The sequence below is a fragment of the Rhinatrema bivittatum genome, chromosome 12 (assembly GCF_901001135.1).
Source record: "Rhinatrema bivittatum chromosome 12, aRhiBiv1.1, whole genome shotgun sequence".
In the NCBI taxonomy this organism is placed as follows: Eukaryota; Metazoa; Chordata; class Amphibia; order Gymnophiona; family Rhinatrematidae; genus Rhinatrema; species Rhinatrema bivittatum.
The window spans coordinates 32,008,331-32,024,929 of record NC_042626.1 but is presented as its reverse complement, the minus strand read 5'-3'; the positions used below and the strand labels follow the sequence as shown (position 1 = coordinate 32,024,929).

General features: G+C 45.2%; 2 protein-coding genes across 11 annotated transcripts in view; both read left to right on the top strand.

Annotated features, from left to right (window-relative positions):
- The window catches only part of LOC115074317, a 35,591-nt gene extending 24,748 nt beyond the window's left edge, over positions 1-10,843 (top strand). Inside the window, exons 6-7 of the mRNA XM_029573642.1 lie at positions 982-1,063; positions 9,404-10,843. Coding sequence (XP_029429502.1) covers positions 982-1,063; positions 9,404-10,058 — 737 coding nt within the window. The 3' untranslated portion in view covers positions 10,059-10,843. The remainder of the gene's footprint in view (positions 1-981; positions 1,064-9,403) is intronic.
- LOC115074374 (probable glucuronokinase 2) overlaps positions 6,014-16,599 on the top strand; it is a 49,589-nt gene continuing 39,003 nt past the window's right edge. For 4 of the 10 annotated variants that reach the window (XR_003852228.1, XM_029573769.1, XM_029573771.1 and 1 more), the window contains exon 1: positions 15,035-15,473. Coding sequence is in view for 8 of the 10 variants with exons in the window: in XM_029573769.1 (XP_029429629.1) it covers positions 15,201-15,473 (273 nt within the window). In the remaining 2 variants the exon portion in view is untranslated. Of the gene's footprint in view, positions 6,034-15,034; positions 15,474-16,167; positions 16,290-16,599 lie in introns of those variants that run through there. The other 6 variants (XM_029573767.1, XM_029573764.1, XM_029573772.1 and 3 more) reach the window with 5 other exon arrangements.

Sequence of the window (16,599 nt, the reverse complement as noted above, 5' to 3'; positions counted from 1 at the left end):
GAAGCTGCTTTGAGCCTCTGTTGATGCGTTTATAGCCCTGCCACGTTTGATGCAGTTTTGCCTCTCATTCCACTCCTGATGTCACTTTGCCTCACTCTTGGTGCCCTGAACTGCTCTTCCCTCTGCTGCTGATGTCTGCCTGCAAGTTACACTAAACTTAGATAGAAAACCCCCACTTTTTGAGCCCCAAGTGCTATGCATTGCTTCCCCCATTGGCTTTAATGGAAAACAAATGACCAAATGACCCAAATAAAATTAATACATTTTTTGGCTCCAAACCGAATGTAACAAATCACTGAGTAAAATGAACTGAATAAACAAACTGAACCAAAATATTTCTCCATGCACATCTGTAACGCCTTGTTTTTATCTTGAATAGATATGGTAATATTGCAATCTATTTATAATCCTATTAAGTTTCTTTTTGGCCAAATGGAGAGAACATTGAAATCAGGGCGGAAAAACAACAAATCTGGTGTTTACGCATAACGCTGACTTCCTTCAGTTCTAAGAGTGGAAGTGTCTCCCAACCAATCTTTAGTGTTTCTGAACACTACATGGGGGTAAAAAGATGAAAGACAATTTAAAAAGTAAATCCTACCCACAATGATTTGCCAAATTCCAGAGCCCCATCTTGTATTATTACGATTTGCTCCTCGCCTTACAACACAATTTCTGAATTTGACACTGAGGGAGACCCTACAATACCCCATAACTTGTATGGGAATTAGTACTGAGCCTGCCCAACTTAAAACCAGTTAACTTACATAAGGACAGGGCTGCAGAGAACTGTCCCTGAACAGCTAGGCTAACAGTTAATCCCCAGCACATTTGCTTTCTGCTGGCAGAAAGACATGTACACACAAGGTTAAAGGTTAACAGACCTCTGACACAATCTGCTGCCAACTAGCCCAAGCTACGTGGAAGGTATTGCTTTTTATGCTGAGGTTTCTCCTCGCCCTTGCCTCTCCCCTTCTCCAGCCCCACAGCTTAAAAGACAGACAAGAAGAAGACAGAAGGATGGATATGCTGCTGACCTGAACTCTTTTGCAAAACATGCCACGTAAGAGATGTGTTATATTGCATTATTATTATTATTATTCCTTCTGTCTATACTTCTATCAGTTCTCCTTGCATTATTATCATAACTGAGCACATATAATAAATACTAATCATCCTAGGATCTTCTGCCGATCCAGCTGGTTGTGTGAGTGCGTGAGCATGGTGTGCAGTGTGATGCATACTGAAGCCTGTCAGAGAGGGAAGCTGCAGGATCTGGGTCCGTTTGTGTTCTTGTCTGTTTGCCACACCCGCACATAGCGTGTAGTGGAACATCTCTCTACAGCATGGCTTCCCAAACCTGTCCGGGGGATCCCACTGTCAGTCGGGTTTTCAGGGTAGCCACAATGAATATGCATGAGATACATTTGTATACCACTGGAGACGCAGTATATGCAATTGGTTTCTATTTTGTTAGGAAGAGCTGCAGGGAAGGCAGGAAATAGCAACGTTATAGGGTGTTGTAGGGTCTCCCTGAGTGTCACATTCATAAATTGTGTTGGGAGGCGAGGAGTAAATCGTAATAATACAAGGGAAGGTGGCACCAAAGTTACTAGTGATAGAAAAACTAAAGTAAAGCTGAATGACTGCATTTTCTTGGAAAGGGAAAGAGGATGTGGGCACTGGGCAGGGCCAGTTTTAGGGGGACAAGGGAGAGAACATTAGCTGTAGCAGGGCCTAAGACATGGAATGCGCTTCCAGGTAGTTTAAGGGTTGAAACAGGTATTAAAAGTTTTTTAGAAAAAAAAATTTTAAGTTTTTTTTTTGTTTTACTGAGGCTTTTGTTACTTTCTCAGATACAGGAAAACATCTCATTTCAGGAGTAGCCTTATTATTTATTTTAAAAAAAACCTTTATCCTGCTGTGTCACCAGTTCTAGGTAGGTTACATAAAAACAAGGGGTTATGTGCAGAATTCACAGCATGAACAGTACGAATGGCTAATTTTGTTTTGAGATGTTGCTATTAGTTTATGTATCTATGTATGCATTATATTGTATGTAGGTAAGATTGTAACTTACCTAGGATTTTAGATAGAGCGAATAATAAATATTTTTAAATAAAGCAGGACTATTGCCTTGGTCCCAGAATCACAGGGTGCGATGTCACTGAGACAGAGCTTCAGTGCATTTGGCACCGGCAGAACCCACTCCTTAGTTTCTGCCCTGGGACCCAGTGTGTCTAATATTGGCAAGGGGGAAGGTGCACCGCTCCCCCAGATGTGCTTCAGTGCTGCAGTACTTAAAAAGAAAACACGCCTGCTGCCACAAAATTTAACAGGCCCAAAACATTAATTTTACCAACCACTGGGTGTTACTTTAAGCCTCAGTCTAATATCCACAGGAGACATTTTATCTATCCAGCTATTACTGGAGATCTCCGACAAGAGTGGGGCAAATAACTTCGGAAAAGTTCTGCCTTCATTTTCAGTTTCCCCTCTCTTATCTCCTGCCTGGTGAAAGAGGCTTCAGAAGCCTCCGCTGTGTTCTCCCTGCTCACACCATCAGCGAGGCAGCAGGCTGCCTGAAGGTGCTCCAATCTTGTGTCGATATGCAATTAATACTTGATCGGTGAGTGTCTGGGATTCACGTTTGTGAAGCAGACTGCTTGGATGGATCATTGATCTCCCTGACCAGTACTCCCTAGTGATCTCCAGTCCAAGTAATAACCAGATCTGACCCTACTTAGCCAGGTACTGAAGGGAGTACGATGTGAACACTGATCCATTGCTTGATGGGACTCTAAGGATAAAGGCTGAGATTCTGCAATCCGTTCTCAGTAGCAGAAAGGTAATTTTAAATTTCTGTGACAATGATACAGTGTAGTGGCATACATACCACCCAGAGCTCTCAGAATCACAAAATGTCTTATATGAGTCAAAAGACATTTTACGCTTCAGTGCTTAAAGTAGTGAGATTGCAAAATGAATCCACTTAAATCATGGAATTAAAGGACAACAAACACATAGGTCAGACCTTTTTATCGGGGCTTACTGGCTTCCTGTGCAAAAACTGAAATTAGGTTAGGGGAAGGATCAGCTAGGGATCGCACCAGGTGCGGAGATCCCGGAAGAGGCTACGGGTGGTAGTACCAATCTCTTCCTCTCTCTCTCTCTCCCCTGCCCAGCAGCATCCATCCACCCCTTTCTCCAATATTTTGCTGTCTCCATCCCCCCAACTCAGCAGTATTTATCCCAGTTTTCTCTCCCTTCCGGGCAGCAGAAGCTCTAGCATAGGCTGCGCTCCTCCTTCCTTCTTCATCAGAGCCACGGCAGCTCCAGTAAAATTCCTGCCCACGTCTGGCTCCGTTGCTTTGCCACTGAGAGCACCAGCGGCAAAGCAATGATCCCTTGGATCCTGGTGCATCCCCCACCTTCTCCTCCTTCCCCCACTCCCTTCTCTTTTCTGTTTCTGTCCCCTGCCTTCCTCCCAGCAGCATCCATCTCCCTCTCTCTCTCATTATTCTCTGCCCAACACCACTACCACCTTTCCTCTGGCGGCCCACAATGCCCAGCATTCACCTCTCTCTCTGCCTCCCTCTTCACCCCAGTCACTCAGCATCTTCTTCTTTTTCTCCCCCCTTTCCCTGCCCAGTAGCATCTCCCCTCTCTCTCTCCCTCAGCCTCTGCCCAACAACTGCATTCCCCCTCTCTGTCTCCCTCCTGCCAGCCCCCACCCGAAGTGCTCAGCATCCCCTCTCTCTGCCCCGCTCAGCATTCTTCTCTCTTTCCCCACACTCCCCCCCCCCCCCCCCCCCCATCCTGCACCTTTACCTATAGAAGCTTCCCCCTGTCTTTCTGCTGGCAGTAGCACTGGACCTGGCACGGTGCTTCTGACTCCAAGTGCCTCCCTTGGCGGTGGCAGCAGCTCCAGCACAGCACTTGGCTCTCTCCTCTGGACTTTGGCGGCACAGCTCTGCAGCTCCTTGCAGGGGTGGATTTAGATTTTTATCACCCCTAAGATACTGTCGGCGGCATTGCCCCCCTCCTCCCCCAGTCCCCACTCTCTTTCTCTCCCCAGCCTTTCAGTTCCACCCCCACCATATCCCTGCTTCCTTCTCTTCTTCCTTCTCTCCTTCATGCTGGAGCCTCTGGGATGGGATATCCCAGAGGCTCCAGCATGAAGGTTTCTCCACCAGCCTCCCAGGGAAGTTACTGTCTAGTGTCTACTCCCCCCCCCCCCCCCCCCCCCCCCCTACTGTAGCCCAGTCAGCAAGAGAATGGAGCCAGTAGGCAGATGCCTCTAGTTGTTACTGCTGCTGGCTCCTATCCCTCCTGTGCCGGGCAGATCAGCTGTTTGACCGGTGCAGGAAGAAGAGGAGCCCCACTGCTGCAGGAGCTGGTTAGAAGATCTGACCGCTGGCCATGCTCTCCTCTGTGATTCGCCTCTCACCTTGGTGACTTCAGTGGGGCCACAGGGAACAGCTGCAGCAGTGGCTGACTTAGAGAGGAAGTGGGCAATAGTGGTAAATTTTCATTTGGACCTGGGCCGCATCAGAAGGAGGGGTTGAGGCCACTTGAGTGATGTGAGCCCATTTTTCCTGTTCTCCCCCCAGAGGATGGCAAGGGGTGGCAGAATGGACTGCAGTGGGGGGGTGGGGGGAGGGTGAATGGCAGTAGAGCAGTGGTTTTGTCTGATCCCATGGTGGGCCACATCAGGCAGTACAAGGGGAGGGGGACAGACAGTGGTAGTGACTGTGACCCTGGGAGCTCTGTTTGGCCCCATTAGAGGATCAGGCTGTGAGTGGCAGGGACTCTCCTTAGCTTGTTCGTCAGGCTAGTGGTGGGCAGCTGTGCATCTCCTTTAGCCCTATATCTGCAGTTCTTCCTCGGCTACTGCAATCAAACATCAGAGGGGTAGTGGAGGCTTTTTCCCCCCCTACTCCTAGGAGGCATGACTTTTTTTTTTTTGCTCTGCCTGTTGTCCCCCAGATATTTGCTGCCCCAAATCCAGGCCTGACTCCATGTTTTCCCCTGCTTCTTTTCCATGTTTTCCCCTGCTTCTTTTCCATGTTTCCCCTGCTTCTTTTCCTGTTTCCCCTGCTTCTTTTCCATGTTTCCCCTGCTTCTTTTCCATGTTTCCCCCTCCATGTTTTCCCCTGCTTCTTTTCTATGCTCCAAGTTGTATTACTCCCTTGTTTTATTGTAACTGCATACCTTTAGCCTTCTCTTGTTTAATGTTTTATTATTATTATTATTATTATTATTATTATTATTAATAAGATAAATATTAGTTTTTACCTTTTTTGTTACCTATCCACTTGTTAATTGTAAACCGACATGATGCGATATCTATTGTGAATGCCGGTATAGAAAAACTTAAAATAAATAAATAAAAATAAATGTGCGGGCACAGCTCTGCCTCTTGCATGCTTCTCCCATGTTCTGTAGCAGGAGCTACACTTGTTCCGAGGCTGGGGTGTTTGACTGAGCTGCCAGGTGATGGCATGATTTATTTATTTATTTAATTCTTTTCTATACTGATATTCATGACACATGTCATATCACGTAGGTTTACATCAAACATGGGGAATTAACATTAACAGTGGTCATAACTAGAGAGCTACTGATCGAGTTAATGCTGCCCTGTTCACCCTGCCCTGGTTCCAGCACTGTGGGCAGGGTCTTTATTGGCCAGTCCTGAGAATTGTCCAAAGTTACTTAAGCACCTGAGACTTTGAGGGGACTTTGTCAAGTGTGCTCTGCAGACAGAGGGGCCTTCAGACTCATTTAGGTAAAGCATGAAAGAGCAGGAGCGTAATAAAAGGTTTCATTGGAAGGAGCTGGACCTCTAAGGTCATGTATGCGGAGTAATATTTAGATTGACTGCCAGCTGAACCTGTTTTTCTTTTTCTGTATATGACATCAGCCTCCCCCTTTAACGCGGGACTCGTTTCTGCCAGAACAGAAAGCGAAAGTGGATTTTAGAGACCGGGAGGAGAGAGAAAGAAGCTCGTGAATCCGTTCCTTGCGAAGGTAACGTTGAAATGTGCTGAAACGGGAAGGTTTATTGGCAAGAGGGTAGATAAATGTTAGTTCTTAGGTTGGCTTTAAAAGTCAGCGTGGAAGTAGCAGTGCTCGTTCCCGGCATAACATCCGTGCACTCCTGTGCCCTCCAACCGGCTCCGATTGCTTTCTTCTTCTGAGTCTCGGCCCCCGTCCCGATTGTAACACTCTGGGAGAAATGTATAGGGGGGAAGGGAGGAGCACCAAGCCCAGCTCCCGAGATCGCCTGGAGCCACTCCCGCGGTGAAACTGAAAACTGGGCTGTCTCCGCCGGCTGCACTGGAGTCCCTGTAAAACTTTAAACTTGTAATTGTTTCTATACCGTGTTTTCACGTGTGACTCCCAGGAGCGGATTATAATTCTGGTCACCGTAAAAACAACCGCATCTCAAAAAAAGATATAGTTGCGATGGAGAAGGTACAGAGAAGGGCAACCAAAATGATAAAGGGGATGGAACAGCTCCCCTATGAGGAAAGGCTGAAGAGGTTAGGGCTGTTCAGCTTGGAGAAGAGACGGCTGAGGGGGGATATGATAGAGGTCTTTAAGATCATGAGAGGTCTTGAACGAGTAGATGTGACTCGGTTATTTACACTTTCGAATAATAGAAGCACTAGGGGACATTCCATGAAGTTAGCAAGGCCTGGCCATGCACCTAAACCCCGAAATTTACATGTGTAGCCCTTTAAAAATCTGGGTTTAGGGAATAGCTACTGCTATTACTGGCATCAGTAGCATGGGATCTACTTAATGTCTGGGTACTTTCCAGGTACTTATAGCCTGGATTGGCCACTGTTGGAAACAGGATGCTGGGCTTATTGGACCCTTGGTCTGACCCAGTATGGCATGTTCTTATGATTGCAGTAAAAAAGCAGCCCAGAGGATTTTTCAGAATTAGCCCAGGGGTATCTGACTCCCTCATGTGCATTTTCTACAGCACATGCTTCAATGGCTCCCAAAAGCTCACCCCCTTCAGAGGACCATCATGTGACCTGGAACCTGGCAGAATTGAGCCAAAAAATCTCCAACAAAGATTTGATTATTTTCCCTAAATAACTAAGTGGTAGAGCACATTCTAGGCCTATTGTAATGCATTTTGTGTGTTGGGCTTGGCCCTTAGAGAGCAGTGGGTAAACAGAATTACAACTACAACATAATAAATCCCCCATACCAAAACAGCACTAACTGCCAGAAATCAAGCCAGACTTTATTCTCTGTTTGCTACCCTCAAACACAGAATAAAAATCCTGTAAGACAAACCGAAACTTGCAGACAAAAACTGAATTGGAAACCATAAGCCTGATTTTGTATGCAGTGTAACAATGGAAAACCAGAATCACCATCATTCCTCATAAAATATGAAAATTAAAAAAAATAAAACTTCAATCATAACAGTAAATCTGATACTAATAAATAGAATAAATATTTCAAAATAGCTGACAAATAAAACATTCAGTAATTAAAAAAAAATTGTAAAAATGTCCCAAACACCAAGAAAATATTTTAAAACAGCAGACACATCTAATAACATCTAATAATTTAAACTAATAAGGATTTTTAAAATCCCACGCTCTTTATACCTGGGAACTTTTGATTCCTATCACACTGACGGGTCGATACAGTAAGGACGTGTTAGAAAGAGTGCGGCAGTGCCGGGCGCACCCTCGTTTGCCCCACGCACTGTTCTGATCACATACCGCTCGATACTCTATTTAAATTGCTTGCAAATGCAAGCCGCATCTGCGAAGCGTTAGGCAAAGCGTTAGGCCCGCGCAACCCATTTTACTGTATAGGCGCTTAATACAGCGCCTATACAGTATCCTGGGTGCGCTGGTACCTGTCATTTCAAATGTCATTTCAAATGACATTTTGAAATGACAGGCACCAGGAAGTGGATCCCAACTTTAACCCATGAAAACCTAAAAACCGAAAATCCCCTCCTCCCGAAGTGGTGGATCAGTTAGGTGTAAGGGTGTACACAAATTTTTTTTTTCTTTCTTATATACACACGTTCATTCTCATACGCGCCCTCACAAACCTGCTCTCACACATGTTCACTGACTCGTGTGCACTGAGACACACGTATCCATATGTGCTGACATACATGCTTACTGTGTCACATGAATTCACATACACTCATACAAGCTCACAGACCTGTTCGCTGACACATGCATACTGACTAACGCACTTTTACATATGCTAACTGGCAGACATGCAGTCGCAGATTTTTAGATTCACAGGGGCTCATGCTCTCTCACAAACTCAGTGACTCACTCCCATTCTTCTCACCCTCTGTTTCTGAATAAAAAAAAAAAAAAGTACTCAAACTGGTAGTCAAACTGAAGAGCTTACCATTTAAGAATGATCACAGAGAGGTTAGGTGACATCCTCGAGGGTCACAGGGAAAGTGCCAGATAGAGAAGCTGACCTGGAGTCTCCAGGTTCACGGCAGCGCGGCACTGCTGGCACCAAGACCTCCCATTCTTCTGAGAGTCCGCGCACCCCATGTAGACACCATGGCAGAAGTGTTCAATCAAATCGTCCATTGCCTCCCCGTGTTCTCATTGATGCGTTCTGCCTTACAAGTTACAATAAGCTTGATCTGACAGGCCAATGCAGCAATCTCAGCATTAACACACAGTGCGCTGGATATGCTCAGATTACTTTTTTTTTTTTTTTTAAACTTCTGATTTAGCTAGCAAATGATATGCTAATGTATTGGGAGTTTAAAAAAAATTGGGGTTGCCTGTAAAATGGGGGGAAAACATTTTGAAAAAAGTTTTAAAATGTCTGCGGATAAGCACCAAATTATCTGGGTAAGTGGTAGCAGCCGCTACTTAACTGGAAAAGTACCGATTTATCCAGATCAGTGGCTGCCGCCATTCATATGGATAAGTCAGTACTTATCCACCAACATTTTAAAACTTAAAAAAAAAAATTTTTTCTCCTTTCTTAGTTTTTTTTTAAGTGCCAACTCAGTAGCACTGGAAACTTTACTCCAGCTGGGACCCAGGAGTTAGGTTTCCAGCACTAAGAAAAGTGAGCTGGCCAAATGCGCTGTTTAATGCCCTCAGTTGCATGGGATTTCCATGTAAGGGTGCTAAGCAGTACTCTTATTTAGGAATGCACATTTTCTGCATGCAAAGCTCCTGGCCGCATTGGCAGTGCATTTTCCACACAGAACATGCTCATTCAAGTGCAAGCAGAAAGGTGTGTTCAACTGAATGCTCCATTTTGCATCAGCCTATGAAACCGTAATCAGGATCATACATTCCCTTAGCACATCACTTTTATCTACTTTGTGCTTGCTCTTCAGCTATATACTATGAATTTTTCCTTTCAGGCTTGATCCCTACGTGCTCAGAATGTCACTTGATTTCTATGGCTGGGAGGCTGTGTATGATGACGATTACCACCTCAACAGCGACCAGGAGCCTCAGTCTGGAAGGATTTACACCATGTACCACGGAACCACAGTCCAAATTGCCAGAATAATCATACAGAGTGGATTTCAGCAGTCCGCAGATGGGATGCTGGGCCCTGGAGTCTACATCAGCAGGGATAGGAAAAAGGCCCAGAGGTACCCACTCAAAGCCGCTGAGAATGACAAAGTAGTTTTGAAACTCAGAGTGAATGTAGGCAAGGTCAAGAAAATTGACAAGGATGACCACCCGCTGCAGAAATCCTGGCATTCCCAAGGCTACGATACGGCCTGGGTCCCTCCAAAGTGTGGCATGAAAGCGGTTCCCAGAGGCATGGAGGAAGATTGTGTTTGGGACCCAAAGAGGATCGAGGTGCTGGATGCGGAGCATGCTGCCGATGCCACCGTCCAGGCAGAACTGAAAACGCTGATCAAGACCTTCATTAGCAATTCTTCTACTGCCTGTGCCCTCTGCAAGAGAAAAATGAATCTCCCCCATCAAGTCCAAACTTGCTGGCTATGCTTTAAACCCATATGCCCTTTTATGGTCAAGCATGTATGCAAACAGATTTCATAGTCCCAGATCAGCCAATTGCATGGCTCCATTTACAGAGTCACAAGGTTCTTGTTTCGGGTATTCTAAAGCTTGAAGTTATCAGATTGCTAAAAGGCCTCTGATTTGAAGGTGCCACGGTGCAAAATGGCAACTCTTTAAGTTTCATGTCTGTCCATGCACGAAGACTTCCAGGCTATGTTTTTCCAGGCTTGTAGCTAAAGTCACTTTCTTTCAGTGCTCAGGTCAGGCCTGCTCACCTTAGTTCCAGAAACCATCCTGCATCAGCCTAACGTGCTACCGTTGCCAATGGGGCCTGGAACTAACAGAGCACAGGCATGAATCAACTTGCATGTTTCAATGTCACAAAATGACTTGTAACCATCTACAGAGACTTTTTTTTATGATTCTGCATGTGGTGTCTCAATCGAGATAGCTGTGATTTTCCGGCAAGACCGTTTAATTTTTGCTGCAAGCAGAGAGTGTTTCTGATACTTTAAACAAAAAGAAACAATTTTGGGATTCTTTTTTATGATGGTTTCCCTAGGATGGAAAACTTTGGGTTGCCGCTCAGGTGCAGGATAAAATAATGTTTTCATGTTGCCATCCTGTTGTCCCTGGCTCATAATCAAGTTCTAAAATAGCTCAGGATGTCTTATAAATACAAGTACTTCATAAGGTGCACTTCTTACAATCAGATAAGGGTCTTTCTGCCAGATCAGGGGCTGTTCTCATTCCTTTAATATGTGTACATTGACTATTGATGGATTGCATTCTTCAATAAAAAGGTGCTCATACTGATATTGAAAGCTAATGTAGTGTTTCTGCAGGGATGTCACCAAGAAGCTCAAGAGCACATGAAACTCAAATGGGGATAGGTAGGACAATGTGTTTTCATGTCTTTTACCAGAAATCAAAGAAGAGTGGCTATATCTCTCTCTAAGATTACTAGGGCTCCAGGTAAGTATTTAATCGTGTTGGTGCATGCGTGAGGTAATGACATCACCCAGAGCAGAGGGAGGGGCTGCAGGCAATGAGGGAGGAGCACCGACATCAAAATCGCAGGGCCAGTGAGTGCAGCAGCGGCGCAGGCAACAGAACAGCTGGTGGGAATTCCCAGGATCCACCAGCACAGGCAGCAGAAGAGCTGGGGAGGTTTCCCGGGCTGCCCAGCTAAAGGAAACAACAACAACAAAAAAAAACCCAGATTCACTGCCAGAAGATTCACTATGTTTTTCTAGGCACCACAGGCTGCACAAAGATGATGTCAGAGCCTGAGGTGGTTGGGGACTGGGGGGGGAGAATGAGAAGAGAGGGAAGGGCCAGAGTGGGTGGAGGAAGGAGAATAAAGAAGGGCCAGAGTAGGTAGAGTAGTGGGTGATGGGGCTGCAAGGACAGACCAGTGGGTGAGTGAAGGCAAGGGAGCTGTAGGAGGGGACTTGAGGGGGAGCATTGAGAGTGTGAGAGGAGAGGGAGAGTAGTGGGAGAGTGAGAGGGGAAGGGAGCTGCAGGAGGGGCAGTGGGTGGGGGGTGTAGTAGATTCTGAAATTAGGTATTTGCCCTGTAATCTGGATCACACAGACACTAAGAAAATAACACTGACTGTGTCTTATGTGAAACAATGAAAAATTATATTTTCTATATAATATATGTACAAAACCAAATGCTTATGAGAATGTTTGTGAACAAATAACAAACAAAACAATATATACAGTATACCAGCACAATTAAGGAAGAGTAAATATCTTAATTCCCCAACTAACAGGGAATAATTATATACAAAAGCCTAGTGGAAGTTACCACTTTCCTGAAAAGTGTCTTTCAAATCGTATCAGTTGTTGGTAACCATCCTCTTTGGGGAAGGCTGGACTGTGCACAGAATTCTGGGTTTCTGCCAAGCTTGTGCTAATCTGTAGCTCGTAGCAGGAATTTGTAGGTTCTACTGCATGCTGGGGTTATATGCCTTTTTGAATAGGACATGAGCGGATCAGATTTCTTTGTGTAGCCTTTCTTGATATATTGCCAAATTAACAGATGATAAAAACTTACTGCCTATGTTTTGGGACCACTCTAAAATGGTAAATTTCTAACTTTTTGTTCATATTCCCTATTTCTCATATATGCTACTTTGTGACTACTACTTAAAATATTCTTTAAACTTAACATAATCTATAATCAAAACAATATTTGCATTAGTATAAATGAAAGCAATCATATAATTCAGATAAACACTACTATTAAATCACTATAAAAAGGCCTGTAAATACAACATTCAATTGATATTATGTCTATAACCTGTTTCTTAATAAAAACTTTACTAAAGCTAATATGAGTATATTCCAGGTGTTTCAGCTTTAGTTTTTGCAAAACTTAGGTTCCGCTTGACTGATGCAGCCAGTCAAGGTCAAAATTTAAATCTTAATTTGCTAGCTGGCTTTAAGTAATTGGTTTTCTTATACTTTTAATTGTCATGTCTCCATTTTGTTCTGCTTGTGACCTTGAAGCTTGGAGATTTCAAGTTAGAGGAAGGAAGGGAGGGGGAAACTGCAAAGGAGGGCCATGGGCTGTGGGCTACTGGGAAGGTAGGGTGAGGGAGGCTACCTAACATCCCACAAGCCTGTAATTACTTTAAACAGTACTGTGTGTCTGTGTATTTTTTTTTTTTAAGCAAATATTCATCCAACAAGCTACATGCTGACCTTGTACACAATAATGTATGTTTCTGATATCCTCATTCACCATTTTAAGAACACACATTTACCATCACATCTTGTACTAACCTCTGATCATATTTTCACACATACCTATTTTCACACATACCTATTTTCACACATACCATATTTTCACACATACCATATTTTCACACATACCATATTTTCACACATACCTATTTTCACACATACCATATTTTCACACATTGCCTATCTGATTCCTCTTCACATCCTCTGTCACCTCACACTAATACGGGGGGAGAGCAGAAGGAGGGGAGCTGGAGAGGAAAGAGTGCAGATTCTGACATCTCCACCACCTGCTATTCCCCTTGCATACATCCCCTATTCTCCTACCCCTGCATCTACATACACCTTCCACTCATACACATGCAGGCAACCCCACCTACATGCACCCGTCCACAAACGATAACATCACTGTCTGAACATCAAATTATGCTAACAGACTGAGCAATAAGTTTGTTTGTTTGTTTGTTTATTTATTTATTTATTCATTCATTCATACATACGTTTTATATACCGATGAACGTTGGAAGTTATGAGTGGCGTTAAATGTATACAGAGTACAATAGAAATCGTAGGTTATAATCCCAACTTCAAAGCACCCTCATTACCTTGTACTGGTTGTTGATGTATCGACCCAGAACATGCATTTGCTGTTGAGATGAACTAGCTTATGTATAAATTTGAACTAGAAAATGTAGTTGCTGTTATTTTGACTAGAATAAGAATATTGAAAAGAATAGGAATGTTGAACCAGTAACTGAAAGATGATTTTGTAAACCATTGTGTCTTATTTTGGAACGACCGTATGTAAAATGCCTAAATAAACACACGTGCGCACCCACATACAAATACAACACCCCCCACACACAGGCACGTACTCCTCCAACACACTTGCACACCTCACACACTCACATCCCACATACCCATGTTGCCCCCACACACATGCTCTCTCCGCAAACACTCCCACATACCAACCCCTACCCCCATCACCTCTACATACATACACCACATGCCCAGCCACTCCCCAACCCACGCCTTCAGTTATTCCAAGCAACACACAAGTCGCTCATACCAAATCCCCTGCTTCCTTCTGATTGCAAGAACATATTAAGAAGAAATGCAATCATTGGGGGCTTTGATTCATAGTTTGGGTTTTGAGGGATATATTTATGTAGATGATGTCCACATCGTATGCCCTCCTCAAGGGACTATCCTAGATATTATACTTCTTGGAAACCTAGCAAACACTTCTTGGGCCTGGTCATCAGCTCAGCCTTCTGTAGGCTTGTAAGCACAGCCTGTAGTTAGTTCAAGTTTGTTTTCCAGTTGCCACTGTATCGGAGGACATCAAGATGGACATAATAGGGGATCAACCAAACTTGGGACCGTAGCTGGAGCTCCATGAAGTCCAAAAGGCAGGCCTGTAAACTGGAAGTGTTCTCCAGGTGTTTTCTCTTTCGCTGCCAGCATGAGGGACCTGCTATCATCCCCTTGTGGGTCCAGCGTGGAGATAAACTGTGCCTTTGACTATGTGGGCTATCGGGAAGGCATTGAGCTTTGAGGCCTCATTCACCTTTCTGAAGTCAATTCAAACTGGATGCTGCCACCTGTTTTAGGAACAAGTACAATAGCCAAGGAACAGTCACTATTGGACTCTTCAGTTACACCGACTCTGAGCATCTCTTTCACCTCAGCCTCTTAGCACCTGATGTCTGGACTCTAGAACACGGTATGGCTGCTGTCGAGCCACCCCTCCTGGAGGGATAATAAAATACCGTTGTAACTTGAGAAGCACTGACTTACATAGTCTCTCCTCTTCTTGCCCCTGAGGTTGTGCATTCACTGGTGGCATGTAACAAAGGAGGGTTTGTACAGGAAGGGCCCAAATTTTTTATTTCATGTTCACAGTTTTACACCAAGCATCTCTTTGTACCCAAAACACAGAGCATACCGGTTTCTTAATGTAGGGCTTCCCCACAGCCCTGGGGTTGCGGGCTCGGCCCTGCTGCTTAGGGCTGCTCCACCGCACACTGCTTGATTTTTGACGATGCTCAGGCAAGGGCACTGCGAGGCACAGTTGGATACCACCGACCTTTCCTGGGGTGCAACTGCTCCTCCTGAGCTTACTACTGGCTGGGCTTTCCAGCTTCTTCATTGGGATGACCCTCCCCCAGCACGAGTTTCCCTACCGAGATGTAGGCAGGGCCGATTCAAAGGTAGTAGACACTCCTAGGCAAACCCTTAGCCTTGCACCCCCCACCCCCAACTTACCTATCGGTGGTGGCTCTGTAACCCCACCACCCAATCACACTAAAAAGCCACTTATCTCCACCCTTTCTTTGTACAGGCATTGCAAGCATTGGCACTTCCTGCTGCTTATCTCGCTATGCGCCAGGTGAACATCGGTAAGTGACAGCCATGAGTTTTCAATATGCTCAGGTACTGGCACGGAGATGGCAGAGCGATGGGGAGCAGCAGTCTGCCTCTGGCACCTCTGCTCCAACTGATTCCACCTCATTTTCAGCTGCCGGGGCCTGGAAGATCAAGCCAGCCCTGGCTCAGCTTTGCCTTGTTTAGTGCAGTATTTTTCCCCACCTCGCCCTCCCCAATATTTTGGCAGGCTAGAGCCAACCACTTAAGTCGCCAAATAGTAACGCTGGCCCTGGGCTCGTCTCCGTTAAGCCATGGCTATCCCACATGCCCGGTAAGTCTGTTCTTAACAATCGCATCTATCATTTTGTCCAGCAGCTGCAAGGTGAAGCTTTCTGCTTACCCCAGCGCCCATTTTTGGGGTGTTCCTTCCAGTTTTCAGGTACAGTGGCAGCTTTTAATGATATGTTACACATTATAAGTAGCAGATCCGCAAACCAGAAAATTCCAAAAGCTGAAAGTGCTTGGGTGATTTGCACTTTTTTCTGAAGACTACAATGTAATATCCATCTGTCAATTTTGCATTGTTAATTATTATTACCAAAGGTAATACCTGTTATCTATAAAGCCTGTTGCTAATTATTGTTTATTGTAAACCGTGGTGATGTATCCTTTTACGTACTGCGGTATATAAAAATCCCTAAATGAATGAATGAACTTAAAGCTGCGGTACTCTAAATTCCTCAAAACATCGACTTGCTTGCTTGCTAGTTTTATTTATAATCTTCTCGTATTTTGTCTATTGGTAATATAGGTCATGTCTTTTTGGATCTTAGTCACGTGCCATGATTTTGGTTTGAGCGTGCAGGCGCTGAATCTGTTAGCTTTCGCTCTGAAGCTCCAGCACATGCGTGTCGGTGCCAGAACAGCTCCGGCAGATTCTAGCGGCGATTTCAGGGTCTGTGGTAAATCTGCGCGGGCCCTTTAAGAGCTGCGACCGGGACTACCCCGGCTCCTCCCTCTCCGCCTCCGCCTCCGCCCCCGGGGCTGCAGGGAATCGGAGTGTTGTTCCTGCTCCTGGGGCGCTGGAGCCATGATCTGCCTGCTGCTAGTGGCCGGCCACGGCACCGTGCTGGAGAATCAGATCAAGGTTAGGGAGCGGGAAACCGACCTGCAGCCGCGATGCATGTCCGGCGGGAGGGAGAGGAGATGGGGGAGGGGAGCATGCCCCGCCCCTTCCGAATTGTAATGACTATTTCGGTCACTTTTGTTTTTCATACGTCCCGATTTCTTGCAGTTAGACTCCCTCCCTGAAAAGATTTTTTTGTGGGTGTTCATGTCGGTCCAGAGAGGATGGGAGCCCAACCCGAAGGTTGGGGACCTGTCCAAATAAAGAACCCAGACCTTGGGAGTAGGCAGCGAGTGATAGGAGCCTAGTCTGGGGGTGGGGCCACCCCCTA